Source organism: Medicago sativa, chromosome 6, assembly GCF_051527215.1.
Source record: "Medicago sativa cultivar Bolivia chromosome 6, Bolivia_mono, whole genome shotgun sequence".
NCBI lineage: Eukaryota > Viridiplantae > Streptophyta > Magnoliopsida > Fabales > Fabaceae > Medicago > Medicago sativa.
Window position 1 is genome coordinate 12,647,309 of NC_140754.1, and position 20,621 is coordinate 12,667,929.

Below are 20,621 nucleotides of genomic sequence, written 5' to 3' on the forward strand. Positions count from 1 at the left end.
GGTGTTGTATTTTGGTAGCTAGATATACCTGATGTTGGGTGTTATATTTTTGGTGACACCTAGTTATAGATTATCTCCATTGGACATGATAATGATCAATTTTTTTTTTTTTTAAGTTTTCAAGGGTTTACCAGCTGTGGCAGTAGTTCTGCAACTCAATACCTGGCTATGGACTATGGTTTTGCAATTAAGGAGAAGCAACCATCCTTATGGTGTCACAATTTTTCCATTGTTTACAATTAAATGCACTTTGTGTTTTGTCCTTCTTTAAAGAAATTAATTGCTCTTGCCCAATTTTTATTATCATGCATGTCATTGTTGAATTATTTTTAGCATCAATCAGAGTTTATGTTGATACTGGCGCTATAACATAGGAGAATTTGAAGAAATTTTCAGTGTTCTATTTAGTAAAAAATAATGTCAAATACTGGTTATAGCGATGCTAAATTTAGCTGCATTGGAAGGTATGAGTTGGTCTTGAGATTTTGAAATTTAGCATGTCAGGCACTCTAGAATTCAAGATAGTTGAAAGAATACACTTGATAGAGGTTAAGAATAAACTTTCAAAAAGTGGAATTTCAACTTATCATCTTAATTTTGTTTTGGTGCATTCTATAAGTTTAAAGGAATTTTTTACATAACTTGGTTGAACTATTGAAAAGTGAATCCAGTTTACCAACTGTTAGGCGCAAAACATGGCATAATTAGACTAGGGAGTAATAAATTACGGATCACAATTCATGTTTAAAGTGAATCTTCAATTGTAGACAGGTTGTGTATAGAAACTATGGACTATCATAGAGACTTAAAAATGAGAGGAAAAAACATGCATTGACATCACTAATTGCTGTAATGGTTTTATGTCTGGATTTCATTCATGCTATTAAAATGTAAATATTTCTAATAATTTTTTTTACTATGTTCAGCCTTGATATGTACATTATGCCATTTGGTTTTCTGGTGTGGTTTTATTGTTAGTGCTGGTCTAATTGCCTAGGTTTGTTAGGTCTGTTTTGCTTGGGAATAAATTTTTCATTTAAAAAGAAAAGTTATTTTGGCAGTTAATCAAATTGTTGTTTTAGATGTCTGGAAGAGGTACTAACAGAGGTGGAAGGACTTTATCCTCTCAAGGTCGATACTCAACTGGTAGAGGGCGAATTGTTGTATAAGTTACACCTACTACACCATCTCCACATGTATCTCTAAGTCCAGTGGCGGAGCCACGTGAGGACAGGGTATGGCCATGGCCTACCCATTATTTCTGTGAAATTACCATAATACCCTTGGCATAATTTTAATATTACAAGCATGCCATTCACTCACTCTCCCACTCTCATTCGTATTTTTTCTCAGAACGGGAAAGAAAAGGAATCGCATCTTTTCTCCTCATCCTCACCCAGTCACGGCGGCAATCACTCACCTTCATCCACCGGCAATCTGCCGCGACCGACGAACTCTCCTTGGAACTCAAAGCCTCCATCTCCATCTCCTTTCTCAGCATCGATCACTACTATGATTCTTTATTTGTCTCAATCTTTCTACAAACCCTAAAACTGTTAAACAAAGGTAAGTGTATCTCTGATTGTTTGATTTCTTTTTGTTTATTAATGAATTTGATATTTAATTTGGTTTTCAATTTCAATTTTCCCATAGCCCTAATCAAAACAAAAGGGGATTTTTGATTTTTGACTTTTGTTAATAATACTGCTTAAATGCATAATTGGAATTAGAGCTAGCTTTAGATTATTGAGGAACTAATCTATTCATGGTTGGAATTAGAGCTAGCTTTAGAGTTTAGAATATTGAGGAACTTAAATCATTGAATATTATAGCTAGCTTTAGAATATTCACGGTTGGAATTGAATCTGGTAACTTATTGAGTAAAACAATACATTTAAAAGTGCATAATTGGATTTTCAAAGATTATAAGGTATATAGAACCTAATGTGATTACTATGCATTATCTTTTGTCATGATTCTGTAATAGTGTAAGTAATGTGTAAGTAATGACAGAGAACAAGATCATGATTGAATGCCAATGTGTATAGTGTGTTATAGTGTAAGTACTGATTATATTTAGTTATAGCCAATGTGTATAATGTGATTATATGGCATATAAACCTTTATTAAGGACTGATTATATTTAGTTATAACTTGTTTCTCCCTAGTGAATGATGCAACCTGCATTCGGATGGAACCTATTGTCTGCTCAACTACACTTGCTGATTTAGAATAAGCTTCCTGTCTAGTTGATGATGATTTAGAATATGTGTATAGTGTGTAATTGTGTAAGTGGGCAATTGGCAGATAGGAGCTACCCTAGACACTTTGCAACAGAATTGACAATCCATTAGCAGTACCATTGTCAATTGTAGATTTGTTTCATTATAATAATTTTGATAATTTTATATATTATGTAGTTTAAATTTTGAATGATTAGTTTTTGGTTTATTACGACTTAAATTTGTTATACAATGTAATTTATATATTATATTTTAGTTTATTTTGATGGCGAGATAGCGGCCACCCCAAACATTTTTGTCTGGCTCCGCCACTGTCTAAGTCAATCATTATCACATGCACAACCTACACCATCAACACACATAAACACTCCGAACGCATCAACTACCATACCTCAAAATTCTGAACAAACTTTGCCACACACTCAATCATCTGCCATTGAACCTGATGAAGATGAAGGAATTGATCAAGAATGCCTTGAGAAAATAGAGCCGTATCGAAATGAGTAAGTTAAATATTATACTTTTGAGAAATTAACTTAATTTTTTGTAGAAAATAATTGATGCATGTATATTAACAATTTGTATTAACAGGTTCAATCCATCAACTGCTATTCGTTTCTTGACGAAATCCATTAAGAGCAAATTTGATTGGTTTTGTCCTACATGGGGACATGCATCTCTTGACCAGAAGTTGTTATGGTTTACTGAATTTAAGGTAATAGTTATATAATTAGTAATTTATAGTTAATTAGTAATATATTTCTTTAAGAAGAATACTTAGCTACAATGCTTTATATACAATTCAGTCGGTTAACATAAATTTCGCTAAACGACTTTGTTTTAATAGATACAAAATGCCTTTGCTGACGTAAGTTTTTGGTAGTTAAGATGAATATTAGTGTAGAACAGTACAAACAGTGCACAAAGTACTTTATCTAAGTGTTTTTTTTTTCATTAGTTAGATGTGATTTATAGAACAATTAAAGACTCTTGAAAATTTTGAATTGCTAACATGTTAATTGGGTGCAATTTTGTAGAAGTATTGTAAATGGGAACCTAAATATGATGCTAGGATTCGCCAAATTTTTGAAATCAAGGGAGAAGGTAGATTCAGAGGTATGATGTATCAAGAGACGAAAAACTATGCAGAAAATTCCAAATACTGGCTAAAGTACATCCCTGAGCCAATATGGAATCAATTAATACTTTATTGGGCATCCGATAAAAATTTTAAGAATTTATCAGTGGCAAACATTGCAAATAGTGCCTCAACTCAAGGGAGCTCCATTCATACCGATGGTTCTATATCTATGGGTATATGTTTGTCTTGTGTTCGAGTACGTCATCTTTTGAACAAAGTATTACTCAAATTTCTGTTAATTTACTTTTGAGTATTGACTAGTGAACAATTTAGTCATGTTATTTTGTGATATATTGTGCTAGAACATTGAGCACATATATGAATCTAGTTTGTATAATTTTGTTTTAGACAATGAGCATTTGTTTACTCTTGAATTATTATTTATTTTTATTTGAATCTAGTATGTATTATTGAATATAATTTTGGGATTTCAATTTATTTTAAACTCATTAAAATAAATTAATTTTTTTGCAATTCTGTATAAAAAAAAAGCATATAATCTCTCCCGAAAAGCGTGGTAAATATTTTAAGGTTCCTTAAGATTTCATCCGAAAATCATTGGAAAATTTGTCTGAACACTGCAGGAAATTAAACTTAATTCCGTCCGAAAACTGTAGGAAATTAAACTTAATTCTGTCCGAAATTCGTAGGAAATTAAACTTAATTCCGTCCGAAATGCGTCTGAAATCTATTCACATGTCCCACAAACGTAATCGTGCGAAATCCGTCCCAAATATTTTTGGGACGAAATTTGGGACGGAATTATGATTTGCGACGCGGCTTTTTCGGACAACGCCTTATCCGTCCGAATTCCGTCCGAAAACACATTTCCGTCCGAATTCCGTGGGAAATGTCCGTAAATTCCGTCCCAAAACCGTCCGAAATTTCGTCCGAAAATGACATTTTTTTAGTAGTGAAAAACATTTTTTACTATAATTTAATCTTGACCGTGTATTTTGATCCAAGGGATAATATTACATCCTCTCATCCTCTCATTTAAGTTGCTCCTCTCACTTGATATGCCATATATATATATATATATATATATATATATATATATATATATATATAAATATATATATTATTTACAAATTATTTTTTTGGTTTTTTCAAAAAATAATAATTTGGCTATTACTTTTTCCCACCCCATCCATAGAATGTACATCAATTTTTTTCTTAAAAAATGTCATGAAGTGCGGAGTTGTATGTTTGAACCTACGCCCCTGCATTTTTTTAGAGTATGAGTTGTACTTACATACTAGAATTTACATATTTTGTTAGAGAAGAATTGTATCAATGAGTAAAAATAAAATCATAAGAAAATTGAAAAAGAAAAAATGTGGAAGAGAAGAAAAAAGAAAATGATTATGATAGAATTGGTTAGGAAACTATTTAAGGTTGAGCTACGTGCTATAGAGTGCAGTTGTTGAGACGTCAACTCTTAGGGGTGGAGCTACGATAGGAGCTGGGTGCTACGTTTCAAATTAGAGTAGTATGTGAAGCTCAATGACGTATTTTAGTAGCGTTTACCTCCGAGATAACCAGATTTTAACATAGGGTTCTCCAAATGATCTTTTTGGGTCTAGGGCTTAGTTACTTAGCTATTGAGACGTCCACTCTTAGAGGCAGTGCTATGATAGAGATTGGGTACTATGGGGTCCCTAAGTTATATATTTACGGTGAAAAAGAAGTTCTATATCGAGTATGATGAAATGAGGAAGGGGGTATTTGAGTGACTTGATTCTTCTCCCTTGATAGCTAGGTTTTATGACACGTTCCTCAAATGCATAGATGCTTATTGGATTGTTTTAGTTACAAATCCACACAATGTGACAAATGAATTTTTATTTCTTCAAGCTAGGTTTTGATTCTCCACCGACATGTGCACGTCTATGGGCTTACATAGTACATACATCTCGTCACAATTGACATCAAATTAGTAATGAGTTGCGAATTTTTTTAATTTAGTTCTGACTTGTCATGGACTGCTAATGAACTATTGAAGAGTGTCAGGAAGACTCTATCTGGAGTAAAATCTGATTTGAAACATACCAAAGTGTAGTAGTTTCAAAAACGATTCAAGAAGTCCAAGCTTTTCATTATGAAGCTTTTGTTAATAAAAGTTGAGTCACATTAGTTTAATGTTCTATATGAGTCAGTATGACATGCCTAGCTTACTGCTTACATGCTCTGTCTTCTATTTCATTAAGAATATGTTGCACAAGATTTTGAAAATTGGACGAAGAGCTACCAGTATGGACTCAGAATGTTATATCTTTGCCAGAGAAATTTGAGTGTTCTGAACATTAAGTCTTAGACTTATTGTTCCAATGGTTTAAACAAATTTGTAAATGATACAACACATTTTTACTTGTGCATCATAGAACTAGCCGTAAAACTAATATCAAAGTTAAATTAGGTCATTGGAAGCACTAACGTGACATTTGAGCAATTGACTAGCTATACATAGGATGTGTTAAAAAAAATACCAAAGGACCAAACCAAAAAAACCGAAGTTTGATTGTAGTTCAAAAATTTAACCAATTCAGCTCGGTTCAGATTAATTCATGAACTAGCCATCACAATTTTAGTCATGAACAAACAAAATTGCAAAGTTAGTGATTGGAAAAAACAGAAAACTAGGACAGCAATAAATAACAACCAAAAAACATAACACTAGACCTGCAAACCATGTCAAAGTTATTTTCAAAATTAAATTAAGTGGTTGGAAGCACTAGGATGACATTTGAGCAATTGGCTAGCTATAAAAAAAGTACCAAAAAATCAAAACAAAAAAAAAAAAAAATTTGATTGATAGTTCATAAATTACAAAGGCAGTGATTGGAAAATCGAAAAAAGTAGGACATCAGTAGCAACCTGGAGACATATGCATAAAAGAACAAAAGAAACGACAGCAGCCACCGCAAAATAATCCACAACAAACTTTAGACCCGAAGCAAAATCAAAACTGCAGAACCTCAACAGTAGCAATAAGAGAATAAATACTACACAAGGAAAGACCAATCAGAAGTTCAGAACCAGATCGAGCTTCCTCCTGGCCCACTGCAGAGTGATGACCGAAGCACCAAAATAACACATTCAAAAACATCCCTTACAAACCGAAGGCAGATATTAAAACCCACCAACACAAGAAACAATCTGCTTAAAACAGATCAAAATCAATTAAGAATTTGTATTAAAATTTGATAAAGATTAGAATAAGATTTCCCATAATTAGCATAATGAAACTACATTTTTAAGTAATATAATTGTAAGTGTATTTGTGACCTCTTTCAGTTTTTGAACCATATTTTCACTCCTTGACGCGAGAAGAGTTCTTTATTTTTGCCACTTAAAAGAAAAGGCGTCAAATAAATCTCTCTCAATAGTGTGCAGTTTTCTGCCACATGTTTCACTCCCTTCTCTGTGATCTTATGACAATGTCTCAATGATAGTTGCAAAAGCCCACAACAATTCTTTGAGATCACATAAAGAGTTTCATCATCAACGTTTGTATGTGACAAGTTCAACACCTCCAGCTTGGTAACTACAAAGTTTATTCCTAGTAGCTCTACTCTTGAACATCCGGTTAAGTTCAAATGCTTAATCTCACAACATCTCTTTAAAACTTTACAAATACCTTCAGATATACGATTACACCAAGGCAAATCAAGATGTTGCAAATTGGGGAAGATGGAAGCAAACATTATGATGTTTTCATCACTTAACCAAAAATTGTGACCCAAATAGAGAGACTTTAACTGAGGGTATACACCAATATCCATCAAAGAATCAGAATTCTCTACACTCTGTTTTCCAATAATATTTGTGAATTCCATTTTTATTTTACCAAGTGAAGGACAATTCCTAATGAGTCAAAACAAGGCTGATTTTGTGATCCTCAAACATGAATTAAGGCTTATAGACACCAAATCATGTAGAAACAAAGACAACTCAGCAACATGTTGATCATTCAGAAAATAACTGTTATTTAGATCCAAATGTTGTATACATCTACACTTGGATAACAGAGAATATATTTCATTAATAAAGTCAGGGTGGTAAGTTTTTTGGGTCTTTAAAGAGTTACTCAGGTTGAGTTGTTTGAGCAAAGGGAAACAATCGGCAATGAGTAAGAAGTGAGAGCTATCAAGAGAATGAATGTGGGAACAATTGAGAGAGGTCAAAGTAGTGACCTTTCGGGAGAAAGCTTGCAACCCCTTAGTGGGGAAGGCATGCTTTTTTGGATTTGAAGGATGGTTGGAGATATTGAGCAATGTGATCTTTAATGAGAAACGAGAGATTTTCCGGAGAAGCTTGTTGAGGCCATAGTCGTAGTATGAAAGATCAAGGGAGTTAAGATCCGTGAATCTTTCGAAGAGGCGTTGAAGGAAAGGACGTGTTGAATCCCTAACCGTGAGTGAGAACAGAAGACAGTTGGTGACAGAGAGGAACTGTTTGGAGACTAAGGATAGAGAATTCAAGCAGCAGCGGTCATTGTCATTGATGATGAGGAATCTGAAGACAATTTCCCAACAGTCATTAGGTAAATATGCTTCTTCCTCAACTAACAGGTGTGAAGATTTGAATGAAGTTATTTTCTTCCTTTTCATTGGATTTCGCAAGAGTTTCGCTGGTGGTAAATTTTCCGGTGAAGATTTTCTTTTCCTTTTCATTGGCAGGGAATAGTCATCGCGCCGCCGACGCTGGTGGGAAAGGAAATAGAAGATATGAGAAACCATGGCACAGGTTTTAGGGTTTCGGATGAGAAAAGAATTGGGGTTAGTTTGTTTGTTGTAAAGTAAAATAGCGTTCTTTCCATCTTTATATATATATGCATTTGAGAACGGGCTTTGTTTGTGGACTATTTTCCTCCGAGTGAAGCACTTTTGTAGCTCGTCAAGTAAAACATTTTTTCATTCTTAAAAAAAAAAAAAGAAAAAAAACATTTTGTCATTCTTCAAAAAAAAAAAAGTAAAGTATTTTTTTAATTTCAAAATCATTTAATTTGTTTTTTTTTTTTTTGTCAAACACGGGGTTCAAAATAATTTAATGTAATTTCAACATAAGGGGTTTGAAACCGGCCCACCATATTTAAATGCATTGTCTACCAATTTAACATAAAACTAAAATTATGTTTTGTTGTGTTGAATTTAGTTTTTTTTTTCCAAGTAGTCTAATAGTTTTTTTTTGTTGACAAATGCATTGTCTTCCTATTTTTGTCACTTAAATGAAACCCCGCCAAATTTTTCTCTCTCCATTGTCTGCAACGTTTCACACCCTTCGCTGTGACACTTTTACAATTATCAAGTTGTAATTGCAAAAGCCAACAACAATTCTTTGAGATCACATAGAGAGTTTTATCATTAACATTTGTATTTGACAAGTTCAACACCTCCAGCTCGGGAACTACAAAGTTCATTCCATGTAGTTTCACTTTTGAACAAAAAGCTAAGTTCAAATGTTTAAGCTTACAACATTTCCTTAAAACTTGACAAATACCTTCAGATATGTTATAGCAATGACCCAAATCAAGTAGCTCTAAGTTGGGGAAAATGGAAGCAAGTATTTCGATGATTTCATCACTTAACCCGTAATTGTGAGCCAAATAGAGAGACTTTAATTGAGGGTATACACCAAACTCAACTAAAGAATCTGAATGCCGTACGCTCGCTTTCCCAATAGCCGTGCATTTCATTTGGATTTCAATAAGCGAAGGACAGTTTCTACCGAGTGAAAACAAGGTTGTTTCTGTGAGATAACAACAAGCACTAAGGTTTACAGACACCAAATTACTAAGAAAAAGAGAGAAATCAACAACATGTTGATCATTTAAATTAGTGTTACAAAGTTCCAAATGCTGTATACATGGAGACTTGGATAACAGAGGGTGAATTGTATTAAAGAAGTTGGTCGTATTGTTATGGGAGACATCAGAGTGAGAGAGGTTGAGTTCTTCAAACAAAGGGAAACAATCAACAATGGGTGACAGATCCATGTCACGAAAAAGGGTGGCGCAACAAGTGAAAGAGTTCAAAGTTGTAATATTTTGGAAGAAAGCTTGCAACCCATCTGTGGGAAAGCGGCATCCGAATGGGAGTTTGAGTGATGTGAGTTTCAATGGGAAAGTTGAGATTTGACTGAGAAGATCGTCTAGGTTGCGGTGATCGTAGAAGTTTGTGAGGTCGAGGGTGTTGAGGTTGGTGAACCTTTTGAAGAGAAGAGGGAGGAAAGGACGGATTTCCACTTTGACTCTGAGAGAAAATAGAAGACTATTGGTGATGGAGAGGAACTGTTTGGAGACGAGGGAGAGAGAATTCAAGCAAGATCTGTCATTGATGATAAATCCAAAGACGTATTCCCAACAATCGTCAGGCATATAGGAGTCTGAAATTCTCTTCTTCCTTTTCGTTCGATTTTCGGTGTGTTTCCGCGATGGTAAATTTTCCGATGAAGATTTTAGGGAAGAAGTTATTTTCTTCCGTTTCATTGGATGGTTTGAGCGCCGCACGGTTTTGGTAATGGTTTGACGATTATGAGAGCAGAACAAGGGGCAGTTTTACCGTAAATTCTGTTCCTTCCTTCAATATATAAACAACCTAATGGTTTTTTTTTTTATTACTAAAAATAATTTAATTAAAAATTATAAAATTATAAAATAACAAAAATTGTCAATAATAAAGTGTCATACCCCAATTTATATATATCTCTTTGAAGGGCCAAATTGTATATATCTATTCTTCAACTAACTGGTGTGAAGATTTGAACGAAGTTCTTTTCTTCCTTTGCATTGGATTTCGGAAGAATTTTGCTGGTGGTAAATTTTCCGGTGAAGATTTTCTTTTCCTTTTCATTGGCAGGGAATGGTCATCGCGTCCCCGACGCATGTGGGAAAGGAAATAGAAGATATGAGAAACCATGGCGCAGGTTTTAGGGTTTCGGATGAGAAAAGAACTGGGGTTAGTTTGTTTGTTGTAAAGTAAAATAGCGTTCTTTTAAAACATTTTTTGATCCTTAAAAAAAAAACATTTTTTTTTATTTCAAAATAATTTATGCTCCCAGTAAAAGAAAAAACCATACATGGGTTTCAGCCCTCTTGTAATCCAAAAAAAAGACTATATGTGTGCACAGGGTCTTGCGCGTCATGCAAATGGTGGGAAACTCGCATCTATTAATAGCTGCAACTTTTCTTCGCAGCAACTTACTTTTGACAACATTAAACCGAAGAAAGTTGTTCTTTACGACTAGGAGTTGCTGAAAACATCCCAGAGCCAAAGATCATTCGACGATCCTACATTCATGAATTACTCTTCATAAACTTATGTCTATTTTTAGTTATATTACGAGTGGCTAGTTTTATAGATTAGATCAAATAAAGTTTCTTCTCTAGAGCTGCTTGAACCACGTAATCTGTTGAACTGTTTAGCTTCATTAAGTTAATATTTGCTCATAAGACTTTTTATGCATTTACTAGTGTTCATAAATTGATTTAGGTTTTAAATGACTATTAACCCTAGCTTTTGGAACTCAACTTATATTAAATGTTCAATATGTAATAGCTTTAAACATATCTTCAATGACCATGAACTAACTAAACAACTGTAGACAATGGACACAATTAGAAAGTAACAAAAGAGAAGTGAATCAATGATGATCTAATCAATCTTTTTATCAATTTTTTCATCAATTGTTAATGGACTCATGCTTTACGCATTCCACCAAGTTAGCACACTCTCTAATTAACCATCAATAACGGTAATAACAATTCAAAACGAAGTTATACATTACAAATGATATTGACCTTACATAAGTTCTTATGTATAACTTATTCTACAATTTATCAAATTATTGGAAATTATATTTGGTTTAGTTGTGGGTTGGATATATCAGGTGTTTATTCTTATATTTGAAATGGCCAATATATATATATATATATATATATATATATATATATATATATATATATATATGTATGTATGTATATGTATTAGTTCAAGGACATATTTTTATATATCAAGTGTTTATTTATAGAATAAATTACCCTCAATCATCTGAAAGATGCTTAAATTATAATACATTTCCCTTTTATGTCAAAATATATACTCCCCCTCTCCTTTTAAGCAAAACATATTATAAAAAATTACATTCCCCTCCCCTATTACTCTCACGTCATTACATGACATGGATCATTAGAAAATTAATAATTAGAGGACGTGTTTTCGAGGACGTGCTTGCAGACAAGCCATCATGTAAAACTTCTACAAATATGTCTAAGTCACTAATTCTATCCATTGAGTTTCTAGATGATCAATTTGATCCTTCCTGCTAATGTACTATTGAAGAGGGTGATGAAAAATTTATCACCAGCAAAATCTTATTTGAAACACAGGTAAGTACAATAGTTGCAAAAACAATTTGAGAAGTATAAGCTTGTGTTTGTGAAGCATTTTGTACTCAGATTTGAGCAAATGTCTAGTTCTAATCTGTTGACTAAAACATTTCCTTAAAACTCGCATTTTAGTGTTTGTATCTCACACGATACCATATTCCATAATATATAGATGACTGAAAAACTGATTGAAACCTTATGATAGGTTTCACAGACATATTATATTACTTTTTAGATATACAAAATGAAGGGAAATAAGGAGAAAGGGGTATTGTGTATTAGTATGGAGAAATCTCAAATCGCTCAGTTTGGCCTGGTTCCACTTCAGCTGTTTGCTCTTTCTAAGTACGAGTTTCACAGCACCTACACGGCATACTTCTACTATTGAACAAAATAACCACAAGCACTTTGCAGAAGCTCATACGACGGATACAATTGGAAGAATATATGGTCAAAAACAAGTAAAAGGAAGTGAAAATCTAAGAAACTTTAAATGGACAAGTTACTGAGAAATAGAAAGTCTCGACCTTCCAAAATTCGGTATATGTGCTTAAACTTTTAATGCAATTTCTCTACTCATTATATAATTGATTCATCTGATGCTGTCTAGATTATGTGAGGAATAATTTAAGCTACATTCAACTTGTTGTAATTCCAAATTTGTAACTTTTCAATTCCTTTTGTCAGTATTCACAGTCACGTCTTACTAATACAACTATGAGCATATATAGAGGGAACCATGTCCAAAAACATTCTACTTCTTTGGTTTACATATTCATATTACCAAACAATAAAATCTAAAGTTTCAAAGTTTAAATTACTCAAACCTGAAATATTTTCAAGGCAATTAAAGCTTCTTTCAAAGTAAAAGAAACAAATAATTGTCTCATTTGAGAACCTCTCATAAGTTAGAATCTATTTTAACTTGGACCTATCATAATCATAAAGTTGACACATTTCATCAAATTCATTAGCAAGTAGAAAATAAAGCATAGGTAACCCAAAAATCATAATAAACAATAACAATGGGGTTAATCCAACAAGACAGACTTTTTGCACCAACAATCATCGCAAAACATTGAACGAGAGAGTGTACAAAACAAAGAAATTTCTTTAGGACTAAATTGAGCTCTGGAACCTTTCCAGTTCTAGCTATTTCTTTAATTCCAAACTTGCTTATATTTCTTTGAACTCCAACCATCTTCGCTCGATCTCAAGTAACTTTCAATGGTGATAATAACAACCGCTAAAATAATCACAATGGCTGCGAAGCCCACACCCAATCAATAATCACAACCGCTAAAATAAATACCCTGCGGCTAGATACCAGAACTTCGACGATGGAAACATAATGACTTTGGATTCTATTCTTATATACCTAAACTAATTGTGTGATTAATTTGAAACTCAATGACTAATTATTTTTAACTTGTGTGAAATTTATGGTGAAAGAAAAGTGCTGTGTTGGTCGAACAAACCGTTTAAAATTGTGGGAATATGGTTTATTTAGTTTTGATATAAGTATGTACTACTCCTTATGCACAAACACTCGTCCATAATGTTAAGTGTTATGTGATTAACCATTTATTTTCATTTTAGGAAGGCATCTGACTGCAACATGAAACTAGAAGGGACTCCTTATTCACAAACACTCGTAAGGATGTTTTTGAAGAATTATACATATGAATGGAGAAGTATTTAAATATACGATAAGAAATGGTCCGACACTTAAAAAGGTTGGGCTATCTGCAGCGCATCCAACATTGATTGGTTTTACGAAGTACAAACAAAATTTTATATCTAAATTCAGGTTGATTTTATGATGCAAAGTAAAATAGTGATATCCACCAATGAATCATTAAGTCTGAGACATATTATACCAATGGTTGAAACAGATTTGTAAATGATACAACACATTTTTACTTATGTCAATGTTAAATTAGGTCGTTGGAAGCACAAGCCGTAAAACTAATGTCAATGTTAAATTAGGTCGTTGGAAGCACTAGTGTGATATTTGTGCAATTGACTAGTTCAAAAATCGAACTTTGATTGTAGTTAAAAAATTTAACCAATTCAGCTTGGTTCAGATTAATTCGTGAAATAGCCGTCATAGTTTTAGTCATGAACAAACAAAATTGCAAAGGTAGTGATTGGAAAAAACAGAAAATTAGGGTTGCAGTAACACCCATAACACATAACATTAGACCTGCAAACCTAATGTCAAAGTTAATGCACTACTAAAAAAACGCGAATTAGAGACGGATTTTAGGGAGGGACAAAATTCCCTAACTAATTGTGACGGAATTAGGGACGGATTTTAGTATTAAATACAAATATTTAATTGCCAATTATTAGTGAGGGAATGGTTTAAACATCCCTCACAAAATATCCCTCACAAAACATCCGTCACTAAATCCCTTGCAAAATTGATGAGTTAAATGTTTGTTAAGGAATTTGTCATGGAACTGAGCCCTCTCTAACGATTCCCTCACTAAAATCGTCACTAATGTCAATTATATAGTTGGTGAGGCAATTAATCCCTCACAAACAATTAATGAGAAAAGTGAATTATTCCCCCCAATTGTTTCACGTTTTGGCTTTCCCTCTCTTATACTAAAATATTCCCCCTCTTTTTTTTTTCACAAACCCTAAAATAACATTTTTCCCCAAAATTTGGCTCCAAGTTTTGAACCCAAAATTAGAATGTTCTCTCAAATTCATTGAACCCACAAAGATGAAATCAGTACCAAAATCACTTAATACTCCCTCTCGTTCCAAAATTTTCCCCCAAATTCATTGAATCTTCACTTAATCTCAGAATCCTTCCTTCGTTTGTTCTCCCAGAATCGTAATCCTTCCCAGAATCGTAATCTTCACCAAAAATCTCTCAAATCTTCACTTAATCTCGCTGAATCTCTCCGAATCTCACCGAATCTCTCAGAATTTCTTTCTCTGAAATCTTTCCTTCTCATCGATGAACTCACACTCATGGTAACATCTCTCTCTCTCTCTCTCTCTCTCTCTCTCTCTCTCTCTATCAATCAAAGAATTTAATTTATTTTTTTATTTTTTATATTTTATTGCAATTTGTTTTGGGTTTTGTGGTGTAACAGTGAACTCACTCTCCTTTCTGAATCCAAAAGTGAATCAGTGAACTTGCTCACACACATTCTCTGAAACAGGTGAATCCAAACCCTTACCTATGTTTGTTATTAATTTTGATTTTTAATTTTGTATTTTGAATGATTGTTGTTGAAGACTGAGATTATTTAACTTTTGATTTTGTTGAAGATTGGTAGTATAAGACTTGTTTTTCAATGAATTCGTGTTGGACTTTCTGTTTTTCAGCTATCCTTCAGTTCCTAGGCTTGTGCTAGAATTGGTTTTGTAAGCTGTTAGGTTACAATTTAAAAAAATAACGGTTTTGCAGCTAAACTGCTACTTCAATTTAACATGGTATATATTGCAAGACAAAAGATACTTACAAATCTAGGAAGGACTTAGAAGCACATTGTAAGCGTAAGGGCCTGGAGCTTAAACCTGGTAGGAATGGTAACTTTGTAAAACCAAAGGCACAATATACATTAACCAAACAACAAAGAACAGCTGTATGTGAATGGGTTACAAAACTTAGACTCCCAGATGGTTATGTTTCGAATTTGAGTCGATGTGTTGACTTCAAGGAAGCAAAGTTGTCTGGCATGAAGAGTCATGACTGCCATGTATTCATGCAGCGTTTGATACCATTAGCATTTAAAGCCTTACCCAAACCTATTTTGAACACACTTACCGAATTCAGCCAATTCTTTAGAGAAATCACATCATCAGTGTTGAGTGAAGATAAATTGCGTAGTTTGGAGGAAAACATTGCAATCATTATGTGCAAATTAGAACAAATATTTCCTCCAAGCTTTTTCGACTCAATGGAACATCTTCCTATTCATTTACCTTACGAAGCAAGAGTTGGTGGTCCCGTGCAGTATAGATGGATGTATCCATTTGAAAGGTAAATTTTTCTACCTTATATACTCTCTTGGTTAGTTATCTTAGTTATTTCTTCATTTATCTAAGCTTAATCTTAATTTTGTCTGTAGGTTCATACGAACTTTAAAACAAAAGGTAACAAATCAAGCTTATGTGGAAGGTTCGATTGCCAAAGAATATTTACTAGAGGAGATGTCTACATTAGGTTCCTATTATCATCCCGCTGATGTTTCGTCGAGGAGAACACGAGTGCCTCGGAACGATGATGGAGGAGAAGATTTTTCAGTTAATCCTACATTGTCAATCTTTAACTATCCGGGTCGTCCTTTTGGAAAACGTACGAATTCTAATTTGACTGATAGGGAAATGAAAGCTGCACATCTTTATGTGCTTTTAAATTGTCCTGAGGTGGTGCCTTACCTGAAGTAAGTATTCCAAAGTTTAAATTTGCACACATGTATTGATTGTTTATGAAGTCAAATTTAATGGATATTTTACATGTGCAGCATGTACTCCGGTTTGTTACGAGAACTAGACCCCGAGTTGAGTGAACCAGATTTGGACAAACAAATTTCTGCAACATTTCCAACTTGGTTCAAAACACATGTACGTGAATCTCCATAGTTTCAAATTATAGTACTTAATTTATTAGGTTGAATTTACAATATTTTGCCTAATATAGGTGCTTGATTCAAGGAATGGGATAAATGATGTGCTGTTAACAAGTTTGGCATGGGGCCCTCTTAGAAATGTTATCAAGTGGCATAGTTATGTTATTAATGGCTACAAGTTTGTGACAAAATCTCGAAATGAAGGGATGAGTACAACCAATTGCAATTTATGTGTTCGGGGAGGGCAATTAGATTCTTTAGAAAATGATTACTATGGTGTTTTGACTGACATTGTCGAATTAGAGTACACCGGTCACCCTACAAAGAAGGTGGTTTTGTTTCAATGTGATTGGTTTGATCCGAGCTCTCAAGGGACCAAGACGGATAACTATGGCAATGTTGAAATAAAAAAATCTAGGAAATATCAAAATTATGATCCTTTTATATTAGCCCAACAAGCAGATCAAGTTTACTTTACATCTTTTCCTGAAGGGCAACAAGGTTGGCTAGGTGTCATAAAAACCAAGGCCCGCAGTAACATTCAAACTGTGGAAAAAAAACAGCAAACAACAGATGCATATCAAGATGATGATGCTAATACACTACCTGTAGTTGTTTCAAATGATGATTTTCAGCAATGTCTTGTTGACGTTAATGGTGTAGCCGAAGAAGTGCCAAACTCTTTGTTGAGGAGAAGTGCCAAACCCATTGTTGAGGATGATGATGATGATGATGAGGAGGAGGAGGAGGAGGAGGAGGAGGAGGAGGAAGATGAATATGAAGGGGAGGAGGAGGAAGATGAATATGAGAGGGAGGAAGATGAAGATATGTATGAAGATATAGATTCAAACTAAGTCATTGATCCAAGCAAGTGGGTTTCCTCAAAATCAAAGGATATTGCTGTAAGTTATTACTTCATGAACTGATGCTATTTTTAATTGTTTTAATAGTTCTGCACTGAAATAATTGTTCACTGATGCTATTTTATGGAGGTTATGCACTGATGCTAATTGTTAAGCACATATTAAGAAATAATATAAATGTACCTATAACGTAGATTGAGCACTACCATTTCAATTTTCTTTTTTTTTCTTCCATACCAATCCTAACTCCACTTGATTATTTTTTTGACATAAAGAACTCCATATTAAACTATGTCCATATTTAAGAAGCAGATTGAGAAAAATAATGAATTGTCTTGATAGGACGATATATTAGAATGTTAGTTTGTTTGATGCTTCTGGAAAACTGATATAGGCAAGCAGTGAACACATCATAAGTTTTTAGGACAACATACCGGGTAAAAATCAACAACATTGTTTTTATATAAGGTTTTAGGCGGTGGATTTTGTTTGTTTGTTTGTTGCTGTTATTCATCTGTTATTCACTCTGCTATTTTGCAGCTTGTTTTTCTGTCATGGGGTTTGCTGTTCTGCTTTTTCCCTCCCTCTCCTTTCTGTTGAGCGGCTGTTGGTGTGTTTAGTTTGGTGTTTTATGGCCTGTTCATAGGTGAGGCAGGGGTATGCTTGGTACTCGTAGGTATTCTACTACCTCAGCGATTGATGCCACCTTATTTTTGGTTTTTTGGGTTGTTGGTAGTTCCGTATATTTGCGGCTACAATTGTATTTTTCCCTTGTATCCGCGAGTTTTTTTGCTTCTTGCAATGGCTCGACGTGAATAAATTTCCTTGTGTCTCTTTATGTATTTTGAGAGTTGAACAATGGTTGTAAACTTATTGAGAGTTTCCTTATGACTTTTATGGTGACAAATGTATGTGTTGGCTATGAAGACAATTTATGAAGTGGTTTTTGTTGTATATTTATAATTTCCAACAAGTTCAATATGGTTTAATATAGTAAATGCATATACAATATTAATATAATCAATTAATGAAATCTGGTTTGAAATGGAACATTAATCCGCTGATGCAAATTTCTGTTTGAATTAGTGAGGGAAATAAATTTCTCACTAAACTTGTAGTTTGTGAGGGAATTCAATTTCATCACAATTTATGCCTTCAAAATTTGAGAGGGAAAACCAATCCGTCACTAATTACTGACGGAAATATTGGTAAAAATTGATGGAATAGTCCCTCACTATTAGAGAGGGAACAAGAATCCCTCACTAATTACTGACGGATTTGTCCAAGGTTTAGCACATTTCTGGTTCATATTTAGTGACGGATTTATATGATTAGGGACGGATTGTATCCGTGTCAATTAGGGACGGAAACCAAAATCCCTCACAAAAATTTAGCAAGGCCAATATTCTTAAGGGATTACCGGTCGTCACTAAATCCCTCACTAAATTCGTTAGTGAGGGAATTATGGTAGTTTAGTGACGGATTTCTACCCTCTCTAAAATTGATTTTTCTAGTAGTGATGTCAAAACCAAAAATACCAAAAAAACCAAAATTTGATTGATACTTCATAAATTGCAAAGCCAGTGACTGGAAAAACTAAAAAAGTAGGACATGTAGCAACCTGGAAACATATGCATATAATATCAAAGCAGACGACAGCAGCCGCCAGAACCCATAACTACAGAACCGCAAAAGAATCCACATGAAACTGCAGAGCCGAAGCAAAATCGAAACTACAAAACCACAACAGTAGCAAAGAGTCCAACCGAGAAGCAATAAGAGAATAAATACTGCACAAGAAAAGACCAATCAGAAGTTCAGAACGAGAGAGCTTCCTCCTTGCCCACTGCAGAGTGATCACCGAAGCACGAAATAACATCCTTTCCAAACCGAAGGCAGATATTAAAACCTTCCAACACAAGAAACAATCTGCTCAAAACAGATCAAAATCAATTTAGAATTTGTATTAAAATTTGACAAAGAAAATAATAAGATTTCCCATAATTAGCAAAATGAATCTACATTTTTAAGTAATATAATTGTAAGTGTATTTGTGACCTCTTTCAGTTTTCTATCAATATTTTCACTCCGCGATGCGAGAAGAGTTCTTTATTTTTGTCACTTAAAAGAAACTGCTTCAAATAAATCTCTCTCAGTAGTGTGCAGTTTTCTGCCACATGTTTCACTCCCTTCTCTGTGATATTATGACAATGCTTCAATAATAGTTTCAAAAGCCCACGACAATTCTTTGAGATTACATAGAGTGCTTCATCATCAACCTTCGTATCTGACAAACTCAACACTTCTAGTTGAGGAACTACAAAGTTTATTCCAAGTAGCTTCACTCTTGGACACCGAGTTAAGTTCAAATGCCTAATCTTACAACATCTCATCAAAACTTGACAAATACCTTCAGATATATGATTGCACCAACGCAAATCAAGATGTTGCAAATTGGGGAAAATGGAAGCAAACATTATGATGTTTTCATCACTTAACCATGAATTAAGACCTAAATAGAGAGACTTTAACTGAGGGTACACACTAATATCTGTCAAAGAATCAGAATTCTTTACACTCTCTTTCCCAATATTTGTGTATTCCATTTTGATGTCACTAAGTGAAGGACAATTCCTAACGAGTGAAAACAAGGCTGATTCTGTGAGGCTGTGACATGCACTAAGATTTATTGACACCAAATCAGCAAGAAACAAAGACCACTCTATAACATGTTGATCATTCAGAAAATAAGTGCGACGAAGATCCAAATGTTGCATACATAGACACTTGGATAGTAGAGATTGAAGTGGATCAGCGCAATTGTTTATAAAAGTGTAACCGAGGTAGAGTTCTTTGAGCAAAGGGAAACAATCGGCAATGAGTAAGAGGTGAGAGCTATTAAGAGAATGAATGTGGGAACAATTGAGAGAGGTCAAAGTAGTAACCTTTCGGGAGAAAGCTCGCAACCCATTAGTGGGGAAGGCATGCCTTCTTGATTTTAAAGGATGGTTGGAGAGATTGAGCGATGTAATATGTAATGGGAAACGAGAGATTTTGTGGAGAAGCTTGTCGAGATCATAGTTGTAGTATGAAAGGTCAAGGGAGTTAAGCTTGGTGAATCTTTCGAAGATGCGGTGAAGGAAAGGGCGTGCTGAATCGTATACAATGAATGAGAATCGGAGACGGTTGGTGATTGAGAGGAACTGTTTGGATACGGTTGAGAGAGATTTCAAGTAGCTACGACTTTGGTAGTAGTTGTTGTTGTTGTTATTGATGAGGAATCTGAAGACGCATTCCCAACAGTCATCAGGTAAATACAAACAAGTTTCTTCCTTAACCAATTGTAGGGAAGAATTTCTTTTCCTTTTCATTGGTACGAGCTTCAATGGT

At 34.1% G+C, this 20,621-nt stretch overlaps 4 protein-coding genes, 1 long non-coding RNA gene and 1 pseudogene across 5 annotated transcripts; 3 read left to right on the forward strand and 3 right to left on the reverse strand.

Moving 5' to 3' along the window:
• Positions 1 to 1,208: 1,208 nt before the first annotated feature.
• Positions 1,209 to 2,339, forward strand: LOC146912911 (uncharacterized). The gene is made up of 2 exons (XR_015013206.1): positions 1,209 to 1,566; positions 2,169 to 2,339. It is a non-coding gene; the product is annotated as an uncharacterized LOC146912911 (long non-coding RNA).
• Positions 2,340 to 2,432: 93 nt separating this feature from the next.
• LOC146912912 (uncharacterized) lies at positions 2,433 to 3,634 on the forward strand. Its single transcript, XM_085720801.1, has 4 exons — positions 2,433 to 2,439; positions 2,500 to 2,746; positions 2,835 to 2,958; positions 3,281 to 3,634. Exons 1-4 carry the CDS (start codon positions 2,433 to 2,435, stop codon positions 3,632 to 3,634), a joined length of 732 nt encoding a protein of 243 aa, XP_085576927.1.
• Positions 3,635 to 6,677: 3,043 nt separating this feature from the next.
• On the reverse strand, positions 6,678 to 7,997 carry LOC146912913 (uncharacterized; annotated as a pseudogene).
• Positions 7,998 to 8,560: 563 nt separating this feature from the next.
• LOC146912914 (uncharacterized) lies at positions 8,561 to 9,874 on the reverse strand. The gene is made up of 2 exons (XM_085720803.1): positions 9,317 to 9,874; positions 8,561 to 9,244 (listed from the first exon to the last, which is right to left on the reverse strand). The coding sequence occupies exons 1-2, from the start codon at positions 9,872 to 9,874 to the stop codon at positions 8,561 to 8,563; spliced, it is 1,242 nt and encodes a 413-aa protein (XP_085576929.1).
• Positions 9,875 to 15,422: 5,548 nt separating this feature from the next.
• LOC146912915 (uncharacterized) lies at positions 15,423 to 18,185 on the forward strand. The gene is made up of 5 exons (XM_085716232.1): positions 15,423 to 15,779; positions 15,868 to 16,182; positions 16,264 to 16,363; positions 16,440 to 17,270; positions 17,772 to 18,185. The coding sequence occupies exons 1-4, from the start codon at positions 15,475 to 15,477 to the stop codon at positions 17,220 to 17,222; spliced, it is 1,503 nt and encodes a 500-aa protein (XP_085572358.1). The 5' UTR covers positions 15,423 to 15,474; the 3' UTR covers positions 17,223 to 17,270; positions 17,772 to 18,185.
• A 1,109-nt stretch (positions 18,186 to 19,294) lies between these two features.
• Positions 19,295 to 20,602, reverse strand: LOC146912916 (uncharacterized). The gene is made up of 2 exons (XM_085720804.1): positions 20,522 to 20,602; positions 19,295 to 20,434 (listed from the first exon to the last, which is right to left on the reverse strand). Exons 1-2 carry the CDS (start codon positions 20,600 to 20,602, stop codon positions 19,295 to 19,297), a joined length of 1,221 nt encoding a protein of 406 aa, XP_085576930.1.
• Between the last annotated feature and the right edge of the window lie 19 nt (positions 20,603 to 20,621).

Excerpts from the sequence above, each read along its gene's own strand:
- LOC146912912 (XM_085720801.1), top strand. Across the intron at positions 2,747-2,834 it reads ATAGAGCCGTATCGAAATGA|GTTCAATCCATCAACTGCTA; the intron begins GTAAGTTAAATA and ends TTGTATTAACAG. Across the intron at positions 2,959-3,280 it reads TATGGTTTACTGAATTTAAG|AAGTATTGTAAATGGGAACC; the intron begins GTAATAGTTATA and ends GCAATTTTGTAG.
- LOC146912914 (XM_085720803.1), bottom strand. The coding sequence starts at position 9,874 with ATGAAACGGAAGAAAATAACTTCTTCCCTAAAATCTTCATCGGAAAAT. Across the intron at positions 9,245-9,316 it reads TCAACCTCTCTCACTCTGAT|CATTTGGAACTTTGTAACAC; the intron begins GTCTCCCATAAC and ends CCATGTATACAG.
- LOC146912915 (XM_085716232.1), top strand. The coding sequence starts at position 15,475 with ATGAAGAGTCATGACTGCCATGTATTCATGCAGCGTTTGATACCATTA. Across the intron at positions 15,780-15,867 it reads TGGATGTATCCATTTGAAAG|GTTCATACGAACTTTAAAAC; the intron begins GTAAATTTTTCT and ends TTTTGTCTGTAG. Across the intron at positions 16,364-16,439 it reads CAACTTGGTTCAAAACACAT|GTGCTTGATTCAAGGAATGG; the intron begins GTACGTGAATCT and ends TGCCTAATATAG.
- LOC146912916 (XM_085720804.1), bottom strand. The coding sequence starts at position 20,602 with ATGAAAAGGAAAAGAAATTCTTCCCTACAATTGGTTAAGGAAGAAACT. Across the intron at positions 20,435-20,521 it reads CTGATGACTGTTGGGAATGC|TTCCTCTCAATCACCAACCG; the intron begins GTCTTCAGATTC and ends GTATCCAAACAG.